General features: G+C 46.8%; 1 protein-coding gene across 1 annotated transcript in view; it reads right to left on the bottom strand.

The window, feature by feature from the left end:
- Nucleotides 1-11,034: 11,034 nt before the first annotated feature.
- LOC126540941 (xaa-Arg dipeptidase-like) overlaps nt 11,035-17,128 on the bottom strand; it is a 28,288-nt gene continuing 22,194 nt past the window's right edge. Inside the window, exon 7 of the mRNA XM_055076139.2 lies at nt 11,035-12,685. Coding sequence (XP_054932114.1) covers nt 12,390-12,685 — 296 coding nt within the window. The 3' untranslated portion in view covers nt 11,035-12,389. The remainder of the gene's footprint in view (nt 12,686-17,128) is intronic.

The raw sequence follows: 17,128 nt of genomic DNA, 5'->3' as shown, positions 1-17,128 counted from the left end.
CAGCTCTTTGCCAGGCTTGTACGTCACATTGATAGGAGAGCACTGTAGAGTTAGGCGCATGCGTTGCAGACGTAGCGGGCACTGGTATAGCGGCTTACTGAATATCGCCACTAAGGGGCGGTGGTCAGTTTCAACAGTTACCGCATGCTGTCCAAATATGCAGTCATGAAATTTGGTGAATCCATGAACAATAGCTAAAGTTTCTTTTTCGATTTGAGCGTATCTGGTCTGTGCCTCTGTGAGTTTCCGTGAGGAAAAGGCAACGGGCTGCGCATCCTGTATAAGCACAGCGCCTACCCCCAGCTACCTTGCATCAACTGATAGCGTTACGGGTTGGCTTGGGTCAAAATAGCGGAGCACAGGTGCTTGAATCAGAGTCTCACGCAATCTGAGAAAGCTTTCTTGCTGTTTTCCCGTCCGAACCCATGCAATGTCTTTTCGCAACAAAGTTCGTAGTGGTGCTGTTACTACAGACATGTTTGGGATAAAGCGCTGTACAAAATTCATAGTGCCCAAAAACACTTGAAGTTCCTTACAGTTTCTCGGTGTTGGCATTTCCAGAATGTCTTGAACACTTTGGGCGTCCACACGCAGGCCTTCGACTCTGAGCACGTGTCCCAGGTAGCGCACCTCTCGCTGCAAAAATAAGCATTTATTCAAATTTAGTCGAAGATTCCGTTCACGGCAGCGCGTTAGAAGCTGTAGATTGTGGTTGTGCTCTTGCTTAGTCTTGCCCCAGAGAAGAATGCCATCCATTAGTACTGCGACATTTGGCAGACCTTCTAGGACGCGGTGCATCGCTGCCTGAAATATCTCCGGAGCAGAGGCAATGCCAAAAGGCATGCTCAGGAACCGGTAGCGTCCGTACGGTGTACTCATTGTACAAAGTTTGGAACTTGAGTCGTCGAGTTTTATCTGCCACTACCCCGATGCTGCGTCTAAGGTTTAAGAAACGTAGGCGCCCGCAAGCTTTGGCACAACGTCTTCTAGAGTAGGCATAGGATAGTTTTCCCGTAACAACGCCTTGTTCAGCGCTATGGGGTCTATGCAGATCCGCACTTTATATTTCTTAATGACTGTGACCATGTAACTCGACCGTTCCGTCGGGCCCTTTACCTTTGCTATCAAGCCTTGTTTTCCCACGCGCAGAAGCTCTTCACTGACTTTGTGTTGAAGGGCCACTGGAACTCTCCTGGCTGGCACGACGACTCCTACCGCTCCTGGCTTTAGCTTCATTGTATACTCCACGCCTTTCAGCTGTCCCAGTCCACTGAAAACTTCTGCGAAAGTTTGTGCTGCCGGATCTAACTTTTCGACGGGAACGTTTTGCAGGCAACAAAGAAACCCGAGGCGTTCCACCATTGATCCGCTCAGAGTCACGGGCACGTGTTGTTCGACTACGAAAAACGACTATTCGTGCACTCTGCTGTTTGCTGACAGTCGCAGCCGAATTTTTCCTCTCGCAGTAGTGTTATGACCGAAAAAAACCGGTCAACATGGCGTGGCAGGTTTGCTGAGGCTTGTTCGGCAGCAGTTTAGCATCCTTGCTTGAAATAACGCAGCAATTAGCACCTGTGTCTAGCTTGCACGTGAACTTTCGGCCTTCAATGTCAACTGCTGCACTCCAATGATTTTGCGCTTCGACTACACTAATAGTCAGGGCTTGCAAAAAGAAATCGTCTTCTTCCACTTGTACCTCGCGCAGCGCGTTTTTAACGCCTCTGGTTTGTCGTCGGACCGACGACCTACATGCTTAGCAAAGTGATTACGCCCCCCACACTTTTTGCATATTTTCCCTTCAGCCGGGCATATTTTGCCACGTTGAGTGGTATAGCCACAATGACCGCACGGTTTCCTTTACGTGGTGACTGTTTGAATTACTGCGGCACGTGCTGCTTCTGCGCCTTCACTGATTTCTTAAAATTGCTCTTTTCCCAGTTCCTGGGCTCGGCAAATTTCAATGGTCTGAGTGAATGACGGGTGCTCGGAAATAAGCCTTTCCTGCAAGCTTTTGTTTTGCAGTCCCAGAATGATTCGGCTACGGAGCAAACGGTCTTCTAGGTCCCCAAACGCGCAGTTCTTTGCGAAAAGCCTGAGGTCGGTTATCCAGTTATTGAAACACTTCCTTTGCTTTTGGTCTCTTGATCCAAAATGACATTCATTAAATGTCAAATTTGTTACTCGTTTGTCGAATTCTTCAAATTTCTGAAGCAAAATGTCGACGTTGTTCCTATCCGCTTCATTTTCGGATTTGAAGGTGCTGTAAGCTTTCCTGTTCTGCTCTCCAACTGTTACAAGTAACGCTGCTGCTTGGATTTCCTGCGCTGCTTACTTAACTCGGTAGCCGTGGAGAACAATGTGAACTCCCATTTCCAAGTTTTCCATCCAAGGCTTGCGTCTGCTGACGGTTCCAGTGGTTTCGGCGGAGGAAGCAGCGTTGACGGGGCCGACATAGCGATACTGAACCGCTGCCACCATGTGGGCGAGTCGGGGTCAGGCAATGAACTTTATTGGAAGAATGAACGGGACGTATATACAAAGTAGTACCGCAGTGGGTCATGCGCAGTTCATACATATAAGCGTGACGTTGCACTTATTCAGCCTTGTTACAATACGCTCAAATGTCGCAGGAGCATTGCATAGGCGAAAGGGCATGACTTTGAACTGATATAAGCCATCCGGCGTGATGAAAGCTGTCTTCTCGGGGTCCATTTCATCAACAAAAATGTGCCAGTAGCCGGATCGAAGATCGATGGACGAGAAGTATTTAGCTCCGTGCAAGCAATGCAAGGCGTCATCGATGCGTTGTAGTGGGTAGACGTCTTCTGGGGGGAACTTGTTTAAATGGCAATAATCGACGCAAAAACGGCAGGTACCATCTTTTCTTTTTTCACAAGGACGACAGACGAAACCCAAGGGATGGCTGATGGCTCGATGACCCCTTTGCGGAGCATTTTGTCCGCTACTGATTGGATGGCTCGACGTTCAGCATGCGATACACGATAGGGGCAAGTACGAATAGGATTCGTGTCTCCAGTGTTGATACGGGGGTGAACAACAGATGTTTGTCCTAAAGGCTTGTCGCCGAGGTCATGTGCAATATTCTTCGCCAAGTCATCCTTTAGGTAACCAGAGCTTTGAGCTGCAATTGGTGCTAAGAAACCGCTCTCGACAATCAGACTTTCAATGTCAAATTTGCAAGTATTAGAAACGCTGGCCAAGAACATGCCGGCTGGAAACACTTGAGGGCACAGGCTGACATTCAGAAGCGGAAGAACGACGCTGTCATTAGTAATCGTCACCAACGCATGCGGAAGAGCAACGTTCCCGTTCAAAAGCACGTCGATGATGGGGCAAAGGACATATTCACCGTCAGGAATCTGTGGGTGTGCGGTCAAAGCGACGTAAGTTACTGGCTCAGGTGAGAGACACATGCCTTGAAGAGAACACAAGTGCGGTGGAGTGGTGCTCGGAGCATCGACGACTTGAGGCAGTTCCAACTTATGAACGCCGGTTGTGCAGTCAATGAGAGCGGAATGATGGGATAAAAAGTCCAATCCAAGGATAATGTCGTGAGGGCAGTTGTCGATCATAGCAAAGAGAATAGAACTAGGGCGGCTGGCTATACTTATACGCGCAGTACAGATTCCAAGTACAACTTGCACGCCGCCGTCGGCCACACGAAGCACTGGAGCAGCCGCTGGGGTGTGGACCTTTAAATTTCTACGTAGGCTAGCACTCATCACAGATACGCCGGCTCCAGTGTCAACGAATGCTTGGAGAGGTAAGCCGTCTATTTTATCGTCACTTACACTTATCTTTGTGGGCACAGATAGAGGATTTGCTACAGTAGTGAGCAATGCAAGACCATCTCAGAGGGCTGCATTTCTTAGTTTTCCGAAAGGGTGCGGCCAAAGGCCTTATGGGACGACGGGCGACGTGGCTGCGGCAAACGGGAAGATGGGCGACGTGTTTGCGGTGAACGAGGCTGGTGTCCGCGCGGCGATGTTGAGCGACTGTACCAAGTGTTCCTAGCAGAGTTGTCGGCACTGTTAGGCTCGGTGGTGGGCGAAACATTGTTGACATTTCCATTAAAACCGCTCAGGTTGGTCGGCGTGCGAGGGGTTGAGGGCCGCGAGTTCCGACAGTATCTGTCGACATGACCAATGCGGCGACAGGTGAAACATATCAGCTGGTCGTCCGCGGTTTTCCGCTTAATCTGGTTGCGATAACGCGGAGAGAATCATCAGGGTGGAGCGAAAATAGTAGAAGGGCGTTCGTTGGCTCTGGGGTTGGTAACAGCCCAGACAGAATTTAGGCCAAAGCTTTCAAGTTCCCGTCGAACGATGGCTTGAACGAGGGCAAATGAAAAAGGGGTAGTATAAGGGTTACGCGAACAGAAAGCTGCGGGCACCATCACGTCCAGTTCACGTCAAACGATTCGCACCACGTCCTCTGATGGCGGCGCGCATGCTGCTTTGCGGGCTTATATTCACACGTCGATGTTGCTGCAGTATTGGGAAGTCTGGCGAGTGGGTCCCGGACGTGTCTGCTTTTGGCCTGCTCGAATTGTCGACACTCGTTGATAATAGTGTCAACTGTAGAGCAGCTTTTGCACATAAACAGATTAAAGGCGTCGTCGGCAATTCCTTTGAGCACATGCCCTACCTTCTCAGCTACTGTCATGTCTTGATTGGCTTTACGACAAAGCGCCAGCAGGTCCTTGACATACGAAACATAGGACTCTGTGGGGGATTCGGCACGAGAGGCAAGTTCCTGCTTTGTTGCAACGTTACGGCCGGCGGGTTTGCCGAACAACTCTGTTAACTTCTATTTACATTGGTTCCTGCTGGCCAGCTCCTCTTCGTGGTTTTCGAACCACACCTTTGCCGCGTCTCAGATAGAACAACAGGTTAGCTAGCATAAGCGTAGGGTCCCATCTGTTGATTCCATTCACACGTTCGTACATAGCCAACCACTCTTCAACGTCGGCGCCATCAGTCCCGCAGAAACTTCCGGGATCCTTGGGTTGCACAAACACAACCGAAGAGGACAGCGACGTAGCGTGCGATGGTGACGTTGGAGGCAGCAACGACGTTGATCCGGAGTGCTAACCGTCATTCACGATAAGGATGGTGATGCGACGTCCACTGCGGAGCTCCCTTTCCAGCCGTGGCACCCCGCACCTCCCACCAATATCTTACGGGGATGCTGGGAGTATAAGACTGTATTTAGAATGTATATACAAGCAGTGTCAATGGGGTTGGAATGGCCGACTAGTAACAACACGCAGCAGCCAGCGTCTGGCAATCTTCTTCTTCCTCTCTCTCTCTCTTCTTTCATACTTCCGTAATAAGAGTGTCCTTTCAGATCTCCAGGAAACATAACCACTGACGGCCTTGTGCCATTTTACAACATTTGCGCAGAGGCACCGAAGAAGGTTAGACAAAGAATTTCGGCTATACGCTGGACGTTGTTACGTTCCCTCAAGGGACCGTCCTACCGCAATAATTTTTATAATTGATCCATTGTTAACCGAGGTAGAAATATTTAAGGTGTCGCCAACCGACGATTTCAGAAGGCGAACTTCCCTGCTAACATCGGCACTCTTGCCACCTGCTCCGTCTAGCCCCCGCAACCAAAATTCTTTCCCTGTATTTAGTGATACGGAAGCCGCAGGACCGCGTGACAGGGCGGCGAATTTTTTTGATGTTTTTTCCTCGCGTTATTCCCGCGTCGAACTCTTCCCGCGACCGTCTCGCGCAAGTGCCCACGAGCTCTTGCATTTGTTTCGTTTCGCTCTGTGCACGATCGCGCGCGGTGTGCTCGGGAACACCGGCATTGTTGTCCGGCTCTTGCTGCAATATGGATCCCTCAGTGCTCTCCCGTTTAGACACTTGGTCCACATCAGCGATCTTGCCGCGACACACCGGGTCGTTGTACCGCTGAAGCAGCCATCAGACTAGCAGTACGATACGTCAGTGCCACACGAACACTTAGGTAAACGTGAGCGGATGAAAGAGTATGATCGTAGGCTGGAACACGGTTGTGAATGACACAGTTCCGTCCTCTGAGTCTGCGACTGCATGACATAGTGAAGAAGCAGACGAAACTGATGTACCTTTCTCTTGGTACAGTACGAAGTAAAACAAAGACACGCAGGCATTCTGTTTGCATGTTTCACAATTTCTCTAAGCATTAGTTCGTCTCTTTGATCCAGAGACCGAGGAAATAACTGATGTTGCCGTCAATAATTCTCGAAGCGTCATTGTGAGTGACGTCACAGCACTGCCATTTACGTAGGCGAACTTGTACGACTGACGTCGGCTCTAGGGCTGGCAACCCGGTGCCAGCGAGAAGACGGGCGTACGTCGTTTGCTTTCAAACTTCAGCGCTTTCCACGACGCGTCGCGGCGCGATACGCTGCAGACACGATCGCTAGCCTGCATTGTTCGCACTGCATTTGTCAGCTCAAAATGACCAGACTTGAAAAGAGGCCCTTTAAGATTTTTTTCTTGTCCTTTTGTTTACAAATGGCGTATTTGATCAACGCACAATTTACTTCCCATTCTAATTTGCTATCTACAGTGGTATCCCAGTTCTGCTATGTTTGATCTTGGTGGAATTTGTTGCTATGCCACCTCTGCAGGCTTAATTTTGCTCCACTCGTAAAAGACAGTTAGAACGCTCATGAAGCACGCTAGTCTATAATTTATTGCAAATGCCGCATTTAGCCCACACTGTGTAACTCCGTGTTTCTTATTGGCGATAATGTGCGTCGTAGTTTCACTAAATGTACAGGCGCTCTAATGTAGGGTTCCCTGGGGACACTGGAAAATGTACCGTGAAAACGCCCTAAGGTTCTTTCAAGAACTTGCTAAAGAAATTTATTTAAAAAGGCTGTATTTACTCCAGAAGCATTAGACTTCGCACAAAGATTTGTCGCATTATTCCGCATATTTTGCTTAAGATTGATTTTGGTGGTAAACGTGGTTAAGCCATGGCAGGGGGCTTAATTTCATGGTGATTCTGAAACTCTTATATAACGCTTCTAAGTACTCACATAGGTAAGGGATTGCTAATGCCACAATTAACCCAAACATTTCTAACTTTGCGTACACATAACCCAGGACGCGGTCTTTTTTCGCCAAACATAAACTACATGTAGCGTAATGTTCTTTCGAGACAAAATAAAGAAAAATAGCGTGAAATGTCCATATAGGCTCGTTAGCTAAAAGGATTTTTTCGGAAGTTCTATTTGATCGTACACGCTTAACCGTACGCCGTACGTAATCCCTACGCGTTTTGCTTCGCGTACGGATTTGTCATAACGCTGCCACGATGTTTCCTAAATATTGTCGTGGTGTCATTTGTAGTTATGGCTGGACAGCTGGCTGAGTTTAGCATCACTCGTAAAAAAAATTTAAAAAAAACCTACCACGTCGGGACACTTGCCCACGTAACATACTGCGAAGACAGCAATTATTTTCCGCACTTCAAATTATGAATGGGAATTACTCAAAACGTGCTCCTTATTATGGCCAAATAAAATAGAGGTACCTTTGGTTACTTCACCGAGCACACCAGGTAAACCAACTAAGAACGCCGTTTGGCGCGTAAAAAGAGGGGAAACGAGAGTTTGGTGGTGGTGGTGATAAACTTTACTGAAAGGGGAGAGAGGGAAGGGGGGAGGTGGCTAAGGGATCTGGCTCAAGTAAGGCCCTGGGCCTACTTGACCTTCTCTGCCCACTCCACCAGTACAAGCTGTCAGTCGACGCCCCCGGCTCTCAGCCAGGCGGTCCAGTCAGTCTCGCTGCTGACCGGGGGATGAGAAAACGAGAGCGAGGTGCATTCCCACATTATGTGTGTAAGTTTTCGTGCTTGTGGACAGAGCCTACATAGGTCGCTTCTACTTGGGCAAGCAAACTGGAAGTTTCGCGCATTTAACCATCAGATTCCTCCGAGTTTTACCTAATTCGAACATGCTGTCCTGTACAGTAGATTTACGGCGTTACGAAAGATTCCGAATAACGGCAGTACGAAAGTTTTTTACCACAAGGAGTGTACGTAACTTACACAGAATGAATTCCTATTATTTGTCACTCAGAAAATGAGTCCTAGTTCAATGGAATACCAATACACGCCTTTTATGACGCCTCAGAGAGAGAGAGAGAGAGAGAAAGAGACAGAAAGTGAATAAACTTATATTTTGAGCAAGCGCAATCTGAGCCCTGGGTGGGCGGCCTCCTTATTCCTGGTGGCCACGTGAACATCGGGGACAAAACGAGTAATTAATTAATATGTTTAGACCACGTAATCAACCAGCGAACCTAACATTTCCGGTAGACGTCGCCTATAGAATGGCCTAATGCCCGGTAAATCTGGAATTCCTACCGTTCTTGGTCCTCCCAGGGAAACGTGGAAATTCAGCAAGCATTTGGTATAACACCTCGAAACACCCCAAAACATGTATTTACCCATTATTTTATCCTCCCACACTTCAATATTTGCCTGAATGGCGGGCGTAAGATTTTTTCATGTCCTCAAAATACTAACTCCGCCAGTGATATAGTTTTCTTTCTTTTTTTTTCTTAGAAAGCCTTGCAAATGAGCATATAACATTTTTGAGCTTTTCTAGTCGCACTATCAGCTTCGTAGTACAACTGCTGTCCATCAACACGACTCTCATACTGCGCAGCGTATTCAAACGCCAGACTCACCTTTCCAGGCATTTCCCTACCACTAGGTATTCCAACGTGTTTATTTTTTCCTGCACCAACTCTGTTCCCAAACACCATGGGACAAAATTACAAAGCTGTTAGTGTGTGAGCGCTCGTTGCCATGGACAAGAAGCGTTCCTTATAAACTTTCCCAGCCTCAGGAATAGCTTGAATGGCTTTTACTTATATTGCTTTCGTATCAGCCTTTTGTGGATACGGGCGCTGGAAACGTTGTGCTTCTCCCCAATTTCTTAACGCCGGTGTTTTGTCGTTTTATTTTTCCTGCTCCTGTTGAGAACACCCGGTGAGCTTTATTCGGTGAGATATCACGGAGTGACATGAAAGCTCTCTAGGCGGCAAGAAAGTCTCGCTTTAAAAAAAAAAAAATACGTGGACTCTGGAAAGGGCCCTAAACCCATGATGGCCCTAAACCCATATGGTTTCCTGGGTGCACAACTGCGCTAGGTTCATCGTCCTCTTGTCTGCTCTGTCACTCGGAACATGTGACGTGTGGCTAATCATCCTCGTACGATATATAGCCTTTGCGTAATTTAATCAAGGCACGCATTAACACTAACTTCATATACTCCTGGGACTGTACAAACTCGCAGGAGCGATTGGAAGTTGTCGCAAGGGCTGGAGCTCTGCATCCAGTAGAACTTGTCCGTCGATTCTCGTACGCACCGAGACTGCGACGCTCTATGCGAAGTGAAACGCTCACTATTCATATTTAATCTCTTAGAGGAATGAAAAACTGAGAATAACGCCATTTTTTATGCGAGGGCGTGGAGAGCGAAGCCGTAAACCATGTGACATTGGATGAGCCCATATACCACTAATTTCAACCCGAGGGTTATTGCGACATTCTTGGTGACATATATATATATATATATATATATATATATATATATATATATATATATATATATATATATATATATATATATATATAAACGAGAAGAAAGGGGGTTAACCAAGGGGCCCGATTTTTATTAGTCATATCACGAGAAGCGAACAAACACTAACCAGTTGACCAGCTGCCTTCGCCCAAACAGATCACGTTCTCGTGACGCCTGCGGCAACAAGGACGTTCCACATCCGCCGCCAAGGTCTGAGTGGTGGCGCTGGCTAACACTCCCAGGGTTCTACTAGTACACATAAATACCCAAGAAAGTGGACGGGGAAACAGCACCAGGGTAGCTCAATTGGTAGAGCATCGCACGCGAAATGCGAAGGTTGTGGGTTCGGTTCCCACCGGCGGCAAGTTGTTTTTTCATCCACCTTAATTTCCATTAACTTATCGTTTCTTCATTTCATTTATTAAGCACAAGTAATTTCCTCTATGTTGTCCTTGGTGTCATTGTTTGTTGGCTTCTCATGAAATATATATATATATATATATATATATATATATATATATATATATATATATATATATATATATATATATATATATATATACAATAATTGACCATTAATGTCTCATTACTGATTCGCACATTACAACCTTGCGGCAAAAAAAAAACAAGCCTACTTTTACTAATATCCAATGAAGGATTCACGCTTGACTAGTGATGCCAGAGCAATCGTGAAGACACTGAACGGTGCAGTAACATTTGACATAGCCCCTATAATTGTCCCAACAGATTTCTCTGTTTCACAGTGAAAACTGGGAGTATTGCTGTAGTTACTCGCCTTAGAGGCTATTCCAATGTATATTTTGGTTCGCACGTCCTAAATGTTCCAATTAGTACACGCAGTGCTAGCGCTGTCTGTGGGAACATAGGTTAATTACGCTTCGCGGTTTACTTTGCCGGCCAAACTGGAATATCTTGAGAAAATGAAAATTCGAGTGCATTTCTTAAAGAAGAAGAAAAACTTCGGAACCTGCATTGCAATAACAATTTCATTGTGGAGCTTTTCTAAATAGTCTTTGTTGTTTTATAGTGAAGTAATAATTGCGAAAATATACTTATGAATTCATTCCTTATTGCGCGCTATCAGAGAAAAGCGGAATAAGCGCTTCAAAACGGCTAAAAATTACAAACCACTAGTAAAAATTGCTAAATATTCATTGAGAAACTAAGGATAATTTCTATTTTGAAGATGCTCTTTAATATTACTTTTATTCAGGAACTAATGAAGTCGATGGCAATTTGTCTTTTTCTATGTGGGGTGAAAGTTATTCATAACGTGGTTATGAATGGGGGGGTCCGCAAAATGTACTCCGTTGTTCTGGTGATTACCGCTAACAGACGTTTCAGTACTGACTTTAGTTTTCACGAAGAAATTATGATCACTCAAAGTGCTGTGCTCCCGTGAATTAAGGCTCTCAATCTTTTTATTCTCAAAATTATACCTGAAGCAAAATGCTGAAATGATGCTCATTCATGTGAACCCACTGAAATCATAACAAGAACAACTGCGAAAGTGTGAAGCAGTAGGTCAACCATTGAAGATAGCTTTTTAAAGGTACCAAAATAAGGCGAAAGCAACAGGACGATCTAGCCTTTGGGTAAACAACTGGTAGTTTCAGAACTTGCACAATATAACCGATTCCAATGGGGCTGTTCGAAAACGAATATTTATGAAATTGCCTCACTGCCCACATTAGTCACTCCAACGTTTTCAACAGTGACGCACAATTCGATTGAACATCCTAGCCTTCCTCCAGAGTTCATTATTCGTTACATTATTGTAGGAGCTTTTAAAGAGTAAATGTGTAGCAGCCTCAGCACAGAGCTTTTCCTCACGGAAATGTAAAGAGGCCTGAATGCAAGCTTTGAAAGAAGAATAATGACAACGACGGCTTTAGGAACGTCTATCAGCCGCGGCAGTTAAGCGGCTATGGGGTAGTGCAGTGAAGCACAAGCTCACGGGATCAGACCACGACCGCATTTTCATGGGGGCGAAATGGAAAAAGAAAAGCAGATACCCTTGCATTGAGAACACGTTAAAGATTCCCAGGTAGTCAAAAATAGTGTGGGGTCCCCCAATACGGCGTGGCTAATAATCAAATCGTGGTGCTGGCACGTAAACCGCCAGAATTCAATTGTGTTTAATGCTGAACGTCTTGCCGTGCGAAAAGAAAAGGGGCTACATGAGCAGCTGAAACCCAACTGGCGCTGGTCAGCGCCTATGCGTGTCATTTGCCCCCCCCCCTTTTTTTTTTGCCTTTACGCACCTGAAAGAAGTTCACCATGACTCAAATGCTGCTAGACCGCAAACAAGCCATTATTCCTCACAAGTGGACGTGTCAGTTAACAATGTATTGAAGAAATTGTCAGATATTTCCTAGAAAATACATTTCCATGTTTGCCATCTTTCACTAAACAGTCGACGTCGTCTACTGTGATGGGACGTAATTTCTGCGCGAAATCTGTTGCAAAGAGCAAGTGTGCGTGAATAATTTAATGTCGCCACCTTGAATCCAGAACAAAATGGTATTCGCTGGCCTAAGTGAGTCGGAAGGAGTAAGCATGGGGAAGTAACGCAGAACGAAGGCAGGGCGATGAATGGCAACAATTGTAGTTCGTTCTTTCCTTGATCTTTCCGACGTTGTTCGATCGGCTTATTCGCCCTGTGCCACAGGCCTCTTACAACTAAGTGGGGCACAGGCATCAGGCAAACAGGCCCGCGCATGCGTCGTGCATGCGTGTGATGCGGCATTCACACAGAGATCTTCTCGCAGCGGCGTTCGAAATCCTCCCTGGCCGAGTCCAGGAGTCGCTGGTCGCGAAGGAGGTCGAAGGTCGTGAGCGCCAGTGCCTTGCCCACCTCCAGGGCTGTTTCTTGCGACTCCCTGGTGCCAGCCGCGCGGCAATACTCGGCCGTGTGGTTAGTGGCGGTCGACTCGATGCGGTAGCCGGGGTGGATGGTGGGTATCACGTGGGACACATTGCCAATGTCCGACGTTGCGCCAGACAACACCGATCGGCAGTCACGCGCGTCCTCGAAGACCATTCCTACGGCAAACAATCGATACGGAATGAGGTGAGTATGTTGTACGTCATAGTGCACACAACAAATATTGTCGAGAAATAATTAATGCTCACACGTTGAAAACACTATGCAGACTACCAATTAATGTACTCCTTATGACTGAGCGACCGTTAAGCTTTTTCACATGGCAATGATAAACATACATTGCTAGCTGTGCGAACGTAATGAAAGGTACGCCACAATTGCTTTCTTTTGTTTATTAGTGAAGGAAGTGCGCGACAGCGATATATTTTTGACTATATTATATGTCTCCCAGGAAACTTCACGTTGACACGGTTGTTCAATGAAAAGTTCTATCAGATACAAAAAAATATGACCGCCCAGCAACCAAATAAAAAAAAAATGATATAGATGCGACTTGTTACCAAAGGAATCGCAGGCTATCTGTTTGCTTCCTTTTAAGTTGGCTCTTTTCTCGCTCACGTATCAACGCATACTGGTCATATTGATTAGTGCACTTAAGCGGAGCCTTAGTGATTAGAGCGCTGGACTGGCGCTCACAACTCAGCACTCTGTTCGGCATTTATGTTATTGTGAAAACAGTAATTCGGGGAAATCTTATTTTTTGCTTTGTGGTCGAATAAATCAGTAGGGGTTATTCAAAATGCATAGTGATACGTTAACACCGGCTACGTAGACCATCGAAGACGTGCGTAGTTTCAAAGTGCCAGTTTGTCTAATGCGACACGATCGTGGCCGCGTGGCCAAAAGGCAATATAAAAGGGAATAGTCGCCTTCATAGTCCACCGAATAACTGTGTGCCCCCCCCCCCCCCCAAAAAAAAAAAAAGAGAAAAGGCATGGCCGCTGATTTTTCAGAACCTCTGCATGTCCGTCAGAACGGCATTCTCAAGAAACGCACTGCTTTGAAACCGAAATCTTCGCTAAGTGTCTTTTTCATGCGACGTGCGCAAAAAACCTGAAGTAAGCAAAAAAAAAAATTGCTCGCTTGCTCTCAAGTCTTTGACTGAAGCCTCCGAAACACTTTTACATTGCATTACAACGGCCAAGACTCATTTCATCCGCAGGGCTACGCGTCTCCTGTGAGCACCAGTACAATCTCAGTCAAGTCCTACATACCATCCTGCACATAACCATTACTTCTTCATTTCAATAGCAACAACAACAAAACGTATAGGTGGCTCTAAAAAGCTGCGTTAGCCCTCACAGATTTACATGGCCTGCTGGGCCGCATACAAGAGGCGCATACCTGAAAAACCGCTTATATGCAGCATTGTCCGAAATGGCGCCAGAAATTTTCGTCACAGCACGTCATGATTCCTTCCCCCCCCCCCCCTTTTCCCGTCGCGATCAGAGCCATCACCGTCGTCGCCACCACCGCTATCGCCTCCCCTCCCCCTCCCTCCCAGCAACATTGATAGCCTATGCCGTGGCTAAAGTCGCGTCAATGCCTGCGCCACTACCATCCCCTCTTCTCTTCCTTTCCAGCGCTGCAGCCTAGAGAGCGAAGGCGAGAAGGCAGTCTAAACGCGTGAAGATTCCCCTCTGTGTGCAGACCCAATGTGGACACGGAAATGTGCGGATCCTTTGCATTGTGGGAATCGATGTTATGCAGAGGATTTTGCATGTACCTGAATATCCCACATTGCTTGGGGTTCGGCAAGCCGCTACCCAGGTGAACTAACGTGCTTTTGTAAATTCAGTAATATCTGTGGGTTACAAGCGTACGTGTGTGTGACGACAGCAGCACGACAATGATGACGTCGAATGCAATCATAGGGCAGCAAACGCATCATCTCTGCGCATGATAGCTGGCCGTAGTGGATAGGCGTAAGCAAGAAAAACACGGATTCTGATGGCATCAACAACTACGTGTAATACCTCTGTCACGGCCTAACACAACATGATGAACCCAAGCTCGATGGGACTCAAGCAGAACACTTGAGCCGAAAGTAAGCACAAGGTGCATATCCGGCCTTTCTTTGCCGTTACATCTCATCTTAATTTGTTTAGCGTTTATGATATTCAGCTCACTGAAGCCCTCCTAGAGTTACACCTCTGTCAGTTCCAACTGAGAAAGCGCCGCGGGGTGTGTTCATTGTACGGTGCGGGGTTCTTAATACAGAGGTGTTCCCGAATGACACTAGACTGGGCAGTTTTAAATGCGTAAGCATTTCTCTGCCTACCCAACGAGAAATTAGTCGGTGGCTTAAGACAATGCATGGTCTATACCCCCTTAGGCTCATACCCCCGTAAGCAAGCAAAAATGCAATGTGTTATAACAGCGTCAGGCCGAGGCTACAAGCACTCAGCAAAGTGAAGCGAACTGTGCATACATACATTTATATCACCAGCAGAACACACAGAAGAGCATAAGTTTTAATAACGAAGATGAAAACAAGTATCCGATCCATCATTAAAGTATTGCATACCGATAAGAAAATAAAGTGATGGTTTTAAACTGCTTCGCTAAATTAACCTTAATTCCCCTTAACACCAATGGTTGAGGGTTCGAGTACCGCAACGTACTGCATCCAATTAATCCTGCATTATCATCTTCGCTTTCTAACCTAATAAGCGAACACCCGATGAGGTTTGATAAGCATTTATACTGGTCCGATGAGGTTCTATAACATTGATAACGACCTCGGGCTTCGTGGAGATGAGCAAGTGGCACATTGCTTACGCATTCTTAAACAACTACTAGAGGAGTTGTTTCGGCGTGAATTTTTTCATACTGTTTCTGATCGCGGGGCTCCCGTAACAGATCACCGCTTGTAATTTCACATGCTTTGGGACCTAAACCGAAAACTTCAATGAGAGATTTCGCTACGAGGAAGGGTGAGATTGTAGGCTGATGCCTCCGGAGCCAAGAGACAGCTTACCCGAATCGACGCCAGAATAGAGCTGCTAGACGTGGTTTCACGTGCCGTGGCCAGGCGCCGTATTTACTTTCTTCTCATTCGGGCGCCCTCTATCCGGCTTCTACGCATGGCCTGAGGGAGAGGGTTCGGAAATCAATCTCACCGTCTTTTCAGGTTAACAGAGTGGATGACGTGAAACCGCGGAAATTTTGCGTTCCATTACAAGAACATTGAAAAACATCGTCGACACGCCATCCTCTCTGAGTAAGATCCGGGAGTTTAGGGAAGCAGCCCTCCAAACGTAAAGCTGTGGTTTCTGCCAGCGAAGCTAACCACCTGCCAACGTGCCCAACACGGCGACGTGACAGGAGTTCCTGCAAGGTAAGCCCTACCAACGCCAGTTAAACATCGCTGCTATAACCAAATACAGCATAACCAAACCTGGTTAGCCGCACAAGGTTAAAACTTGCCGCCCAGAAAGTCAGAAGTAAAAGGAAGACTAGAAGACACGAAGGAGTGAAAGTGAGAGAGAATGACGAAGATGGGAGAGGAGGCCAGGAAGAGGCGTCTGCCGATTTCCTACAGGTGGGTCAGTCTTGAGGTGCCGTCTATGTGAAGCAGAGATCAAAGAGGTATCTTGCCCCTGCCCGGGAGCATTAAAAGTCCGAACACGCGGTATCGACTCAACCCCCAGGATACCCCTTTCCCTAGACACGGCTAAGCCGTGCACGGCTACAGGCGGGAGGTTCCGACCCTCGTGTGCTCGGGTACGTGGTGTCGCAACACACCAAACGCCTGGTGACGTAGACGCCCCTGCGGGGCCCGTTAAAGCTTTGAGTTGTTGCTCAATGCTTGCTACATAAATGTGGTTTACAAGCAAGAAAGAAGCCCGCGAATACAAGAAAAATTCGCGCGCGAATGGCCCCTCGCGGTACTCAGCGAGCCGCAGTGCGCTCAGTCAGCGTACTCGTCGCCGCACCAAGGTCGATCCAAATAGGTCGTGAAGCTTCGGGCGAAAAGCGGTTCAGTACAAATTGTCACCGACATCAGCAAGGGGGGTTATGGTAGCAGCGATTGAAGCGCGACTATGTTTGGAGGGAAGAAACATTCTGTAAGAAAAAAGTGTTTTTTTGATTCAAGCAAGACACAGATTATTTTAAGGAAAATAAAATTCCTGGTGAATTTTATATATTCGTGACGAGTTAAGAAAATACAAGTTTATTGAATTTGTTATTATTAATAAATACATTACTTTTCAGCGCCCATCGTTACAGGGGGCGTTGACGCCACTATCACTCGCAATGCAACGCACGTCTTGAAATGTGAACAAAGGCGCGCTCGTAAAGTTCACCTGTTGAAATACGCCCCCCTCACGCGTTGTGCGAAGTTTGTCTGAATTTGGTGACGCGGGTAGCCTCATCGCTTCTTAACCTGTTCAGTGGAAAGTAGTGAGTTACCGCCGCCAGATAATTGTGTGGTTGTTTTCGTGCGACTGCGCTGGCCGACGGGCTTGGCATCCGACGATAGAATCAACACTCTATAAAGCTTTCACCGGCCTCCAAAGCAAGTATGTTCTGTGCAG

Source organism: Dermacentor andersoni, chromosome 2, assembly GCF_023375885.2.
Source record: "Dermacentor andersoni chromosome 2, qqDerAnde1_hic_scaffold, whole genome shotgun sequence".
In the NCBI taxonomy this organism is placed as follows: domain Eukaryota; kingdom Metazoa; phylum Arthropoda; class Arachnida; order Ixodida; family Ixodidae; genus Dermacentor; species Dermacentor andersoni.
The sequence above is the reverse complement of the archived record's forward strand: the minus strand, read 5'-3'. Positions and strand labels throughout refer to the sequence as shown.